Source organism: Amblyomma maculatum, chromosome 5, assembly GCF_055883805.1.
Source record: "Amblyomma maculatum isolate TAMU_Amacu chromosome 5, ASM5588380v1, whole genome shotgun sequence".
Classification (NCBI taxonomy): Eukaryota; Metazoa; Arthropoda; class Arachnida; order Ixodida; family Ixodidae; genus Amblyomma; species Amblyomma maculatum.
In genome coordinates, this window is record NC_139348.1 from 42,093,999 (window position 1) to 42,100,686 (window position 6,688).

The 6,688-nt window shown below is 48.7% G+C and overlaps 1 protein-coding gene across 1 annotated transcript; it reads right to left on the minus strand.

Moving 5' to 3' along the window:
• Positions 1–704: 704 nt before the first annotated feature.
• LOC146188144 (uncharacterized) lies at positions 705–3,620 on the minus strand. The gene is made up of 2 exons (XM_084604999.1): positions 2,738–3,620; positions 705–742 (listed from the first exon to the last, which is right to left on the minus strand). Exons 1-2 carry the CDS (start codon positions 3,618–3,620, stop codon positions 705–707), a joined length of 921 nt encoding a protein of 306 aa, XP_084461125.1.
• Positions 3,621–6,688: the final 3,068 nt, after the last annotated feature.

A 6,688-nucleotide genomic window follows, 5' to 3' on the forward strand; every position in this document is an offset into this window, starting at 1 on the left:
ACAGCCGGCCACCAACTCGCACGACGTCAAGTTCATCAAGAATAGCATCATGGAGGACGTTGTCATAAGCCCCCTTTATATGTAAAAAGACACCAGCTACTAGTCGACGGTGACGCTTTTCGTGTTCTACTGTAGCCATAAGGTCGATGACGCTGTCGATGAAAGAGCGTTCCCGGCGAAATCCAGTCATCATATTTCCGCGAAACCTTCAAAACAGTATTTGTTGTTTTTTAACAGCCGCCGGCATACAGGCTTATCACTCTGATTCTAGACCGCGTATCAGTTCCGTAATCTTTGTTTGTTAATGCTCGACGCCGCGAGTCACACTTTTATCAGTTTTGTTGTAGCACAAGATGCACCGAGATCTGTCTCGAAGGTTCCGGCCACTCGGGTGTCTTTCCACAATGTTCCAGCCCGCGCTGGTAGCTGCTTGCGACGTTATCTAGATTGTTCTGTGCAGCCTTTAAATTGAGCGTTGCCGAGTGTGACGGGTATTCTTTGTTCGACAATTGACGAGCACGTTTGTTTCTATCGCCGCCGCCGAGTTGCTTAGTTCTTTTGCGGGCGCAAGTAAGCCCAAATAAACAGTTTCTTTAGTGCAATCATCGACCCTTCAATTGTGTCGTCGACCTCGTCACCACTACGTGACAATATTCGTCAGGCATTATACTGTCTAGAAACCACTCAAATCTTACCAGCACCATTCACTCCATAACTTTTCCAACGCAGCTTGCCAGGGCAACTGGCCGGAATGAGGGAAGTTCGAGAGGGGGCTTTCCAGGTTTCAAAAGAGCATCCAGGCGGCTAATCTTCCAGCGTTCAGGAACAGTACTAGAAGCCCATATATCATTGAAATAATTAAGTAGTGCAGTTCTACCATTCTTGCCTAGGTTTGGTAATTTTGAATAAGTAATCCCGTCAGGACCAGGTGCAGATGAATGCCGACAAGAAGCAAGAGCGGCGTCTAATTCAGCTATTTAAAAGGGCAAGTCTTATTGATCATTCGGCGAAGGTGGCGCAAAAACCTCTGAAATTGGTAACTGTGGCAGGTTCGTGCCCACAACCGTTTTACTAATATCTTTAACTATGCCAATTTAATTGCGGCGTTGATAAAGGGCCAGGGCACGAAAGGGTGCCTTTCATGCGGAGCTGCCAGATACATTCCAGATTCCAGGTACACAACATGCCAGATACGCGACAGGGGCTTACGGGGATCCAGTGATGAGCAGAACTGCTTCCAACTTTGCCGTCCTAACCTCTACAGGTGGCGCAAAACTTGTCGTTTAGCTTTGCGAGAAAGTGCGATATTTTGCGCGGATTTCGTTCTTGTGTACTTCTTTTCAGCCCGCCGACGGACCGCGCGAAGCCGCTCGAATTCCACGTCGATGCTGGACACCGACGCCGGCACACAAACATATCAAGTGTTCTCACTAAGAGAGGAAGTAATGAGGCCCTCTATTTGAGATGGTGACTGGAGGTCGACGCTGGAAGTCTCCACCGATGCCCTAAAGGCGGGCCAGTCTGCAGGTAGACCGCGGGTGAGGAGATCTGCCGGTTTTTCTTTTCCGGGGCAATGCCTCCAAGTAAATCCTCCGGTCAGTGCCTGAATTTCGACAACGCTATTGCGTACGAACTGCTGCCAGCGATCCGCGTTTCCATGAATCCAGTGCAATGCAATAGTTGAATCCGTTGCGCTTCTTTCCGTTACCGATGTTCGCAGGGCAACCGTTTGCATGCAATCGGGTCCTTCGTCCATGCCATGAACTGGTCCCTGAATGGTCCAACCTAAAGCTTCTCAACTGCTCTCAGTCTGTTGCCGATCTTGGTGGATCGGCCGGTCGTTAGATCCCAAATGTGGTCGGATCCTATGAGAAGCCCAATATCTCCAGGCCCTCCGTCGTTGCTGAAATCGGCGGGCTCATAACCGAGCGTTCTCAGCCTGTCCATCAATGCCACGGGTGGTTTTGGGATATGCTGATCGCAAATGACGTCTGTCTCCAGAACCTCTAGTTAAAATGTTTTGCCTTTTTTAGTTTTAATTTCGACCAATACTCTTCTGTACACTCGTTCTTCTTGGTGACCACCAAAGACACCGACGGTTAGCATTTCTTCACCACGAAATTTGCATCCCTGTCTTTTTGATGCTTCAGATGTCAGGTACGAGCGTTGGCTCCGCCGTCGAAAAGTACTCGCAGTTGCGCCCAGGCTTTTAGGCCACCGCAATTAGCTGACGCCGTTTGAAGCAGGAACGTTTTCGCGGGAGCGGATTCTGTTCCTGCTACAACTTCAAGGCTAACGTGCGCGTTGGTGACTCCGCTAGTGGCTTCCCTCTGGCGCGCTACCGCATAAGACGGATCACAAATTGTAGTCGCGTGCTTCATGCATTTTAGGTGCACATTACAATTCCTTGATCGATGCCCTTTTCGCGTACATTTGAAGCATCTCCCTGCCGCTTGCAGAAGCCGTTTCCTTTCCTCCACGCTTTGTTTGGCATCGCATTCCTGTGTCAGATGCTCCTCGGCGTTACAAAAGAAACAACTTTCCTTGGTTGTGTTTTGATGCAAGGCTGCTGCGGTTGGTAAGGGCTTATGCGATTTCCAAGGTGGCTTCGGCTGATGTTTTCTAATTTCTTTAGAGTTTTTGGCCAAATGCAAGTTTTTCAAGGCGGCCAAATTTTCTAGACTCGCGACTTCGATTTTGAGGAAAGAAATGAATCGTGGAAAGGACGTCACCGTACCTTTGACACTTGCGTTTGAGCTTTCCGAAGCGCCGTCGGTCGATTCGGCGTTCCCGCTCATGGAAGTTGTCTCGATGACACATTTGCAGCTGTAGTCGAGTAAGATGTCCGTTGGCAGTGCTCGTTGCACAATCGGCATGAGAAGCGTGGTGTAGAAGTCCTGCTTTTGGCCCAGTGTCTCCAAACCCTTGATGTGTGCAGCCATGGTGTCGTAGAGGCGGCGAAGTGCGCGTACATCGTCTGAAGAACGAACTGGCTGGACGTCAATAAGCTTCTTCATGTGCTCTTGAATTAGGAGCTCTTCGTTTCCAAAGCGTTTCTTGAGGAGCTCTACGGCGTCGCTGTAGCACCGTGCCATCGATGGAAGTCCGGCGAGGGCAGCGGCAGCGTCCCCGGTGACAGATGCCTTGAGGTAGTGGAACTTGTCGACAGATGAAAGTTCTTCGTTTTTGTCGAAAACTTGTTCGAATACCTCCCAGAAGGCCTGCCAGTCATTGCGCCGTCCGGTGAATTTTGTGAGCTCGAGTTTTGGCAGCTTGACCCTAATCTTCGAGGTGGTCGTTGTCTGGGCGGCGTTATTCTCCCGCTGAGTCGATGATCTTCCAGTCGGGTTTGAGATGCACTGTTCCAGCTTGGCCAAGACGGTTACGATTCGATCGTTGTACTCAAAAACTTGTTCGTACTCCGTCTCGGCCTGCTCATCATCCAGTGACTCCTCGAGCTGACTGTTCACAGCGTTTAGTTCAGCATGAAGAGACGCTAGTCGAGCGTGCAGGACATTAGCATCGCTCTGCGTTAGCTCATCGAGTCGCTCAAGGCATTCCTTTGTAACTTTGGTGACTTGAGTGCGCAGTACCTTTCGTGTTTCGAAGAGGCGCTCCATCGTTGAACCAGCCTTGCTGAGGATCACGGAAATTCAGATAACCAGGGGATACAGACTTCCTGCGGCAGCGTTTGGTAGACTTCTTGTCCGTTGCGATGAAAGGCCACAATGAGGCGAATATCCACGGTTCGTTGATCTAAATTTCTACTCTTCGCTTTCTTCCCGGGTTTCGGCACCAACTTTTGTCTGATATGTCTAATCGTTCGTTAATACTTTGTCGTTAGGAAGAAAAGCTAACGATTGAACAAACAACTGAATTTACTGGTAATAGAAAAGGGAGCACATTCAAACACGTCCGTTTCGCACCAAGTTCGTTTAGCGACTACTTGCCACCGTGTCGCACTCCCGTCTTCTTCATTGTCCCCGCTCTCCCCGTCCTGGCCCCGAAGCCCCTCTTTTCTCCCTTCCCTTACGGCGCGATTGCGGTGTCCACAGAAAAACAAGTGAGACAGTTACTGCGCCTTTCCCTTCCTATAAATAAATCAGTGAGGGGGGCTTTCCAGGAACGGCGAGCGCCTGGCGCGACCCAGGGGGTCGAGCGGCGTCCTTTTCGAAGGGGCCAGGAGGTCATAAATTAAACCGCCCGAGTGTCCGAAAGAGCGTGGGTGGTAGGTCGAGTGTTCCCCGCGCGGACGACCGTTCTTTCGCCAACAACGTTCACGACAATCTGCCCAGCTCCAAGGTCGCAGGATAATGTTTAAATGGATCCCTGCCCACTGCGCACTCCACAGGAGTGAACAGGCGGATGTGGAAGCGAAACGCGCACTCAGCAATGGCCTCCAAACAGCTGTGCCTTTTTGAAGAGCGGATACGACATGCCTTCTTAAGAGTTGTATGAAGAATGCTACAGAAGCTTACTGGCCCCAGCTAGAAGTCCGACGCATTCGTCGAAAAGGCTCAATCGAACATTGAAATTTTATGTTCCGCATGATATTCCGCGTCATCAGGGATGCTTGCTACATAGACTTTGTTTAAATGTGGCTTTCACGCGCAAGTACTTGCATTTAATTGGACAGGTGGACTCGCCGGAATGTTCAACTTGTGGCATCCCAGAGACTGTGGACCATATATTATTGATGTGCCCAGTGTATGCGGGTGAAAGAAGTGTGCTAGCCGCTTCCTTGAAGCGTTTGGACAAGAGGCCTTTGTCGGAGGAACTGCTGCTAGCTGCTTGGCAGGACAAGGGAAGGGTGTCCAGGCAGTGCCTGCTCTTTGCCGTTTTTTGTGCACCAGTGGGCTTGATTCGCGCTTGTGAGGCAAGCTACTGTGCCTGTATATATATATCATATGCCTTCTCCCACATCGTCACCCATCATGATCTTCTTTCTTCTCCCTTTCCCCTTCCCCAGTGCAGAGTAGCAGGCCAGATTTGAATTATTCCGGCCAACTTCTCTGCTCTTCCTTTCAATAAATACATTTATATTTTCCTTCTTCCTACAACAACAACAGGTGTAGAGGGCAGCTCCAACATATGCAGAGAGAGCCCGAAGCTCTCCGCGGCCGCGCGGGCTTCCTGGACAGCCCGAAGCTGATCGTGGAGTAAAGCACGTTTTAGCCCTTTGTTTCAATATTCCTTGTTCTTGGCGTAGTCATCGCTCGATGCACAACCACACAGCATATGGTTGTATTCTACACGGTCACTGCAGGAAAACTTGACCGCACACTACACAGGATTTCATCTCTCACCCCTTTTTCTCTTTCCGCTTTCACTCCAACCTTCCTCCCTTCTCTTACGGCGCGAGTCAGGTGTCTACACAGAAAATGTGACAGATACTGCTGCGTCTTTCCTTTCCTGTGAACAAATCATCATCATTGCATTGCGCGCAAAATATTCCTGTTTTTGAGGTTTTGTTTGAAGAAGACAAACAATGTGACGTTTCTTGCTAGATGTAGTTTAGCGGCTTCTCTTAGTATTACGGATGAATATTTTCTTGAACATATCAGCAATCGTTTTATTCAGAGGCCGAAAAACATTCATTGCAGGCTTTGCAACTTCACTTCAGTGACGATGTCATCATAGGGAGGAATGCCATGTGGACAAACAAGCACATTTGCGAATCTGGTGCCTGCGGGAATAGCCAGGCAAATAAACTTGTTTTTATGGATAATTTTTGGCTCATCAGAAACGTCTGCTCAAAAATCTTTGTTTCTGAACGACCAAAAATGCCTTTCATGTAAAGAAGTATAAATACAAAAAACTAAGCCCAGCGGTACATACAAGGTATTTTATTCCGGTAAATACGTTCCACCATCTACAGTTTTCATGCCATTGCGAGGACATTGCTTCTCGCAGAGTATGTCACTGAGTTAGGTTACACAGTTTAGTGATGCGGCGAAATAATTTCGAGTTCAATTCACCATTAACCAAAATATTTTATGTTTTCCAACATGATTTTGATATAATGTGACATTATTCACTCTCAAAGGGCGCGATGACAGGGTTATGCTACGTATTGCTGTTTTTTCTTCAATAATATACATCCCGCCATGGTGGTGCATTGGATAGGATCTCCGGCTACCGTTCCGGGGTATCCGGGTTCGATACCGGCCGCTGGCACCTACGTTTCCAGATTTGAAACGAAGAAACTTCCCCGTTCAGTGCGATGTTAGTGCACTTTAAAGATCCCCAGGTAGTCTCAATCACTTCGTAGCCCTCCACTACGGCTCCTTATTCTCCCTTTTCACTTCCATTCCCATCCTACTCCCCTCTCATACGGCGCGGTTCAGGTATCCACAGATATAAGTGTGACACCAAACCAGGACATTGGATACTTCAGCAAGTTGCACTCAAGCCTATCAACCTCTGATAATTACCACTTCTTCCCCACTCTCAGATATAACCTCAGAGTAATATCCACTCCAAAAAACGTTGCACCCGATACTAACCAAGCAGAGGTTCCGCTCACGCTTCCAGTTATGTTCACTTTACTGATCCCGTGATTGTCTACACAGATGCATCACGAACTAACGTCTCAGCGGCTGCTTACTCAATTGAGAGCTGTAGAGAGGTAGTAATGCATATCCTTGGTCCTTACATAGATCCTTTTCCTACAGCGTCTTTCGAGACC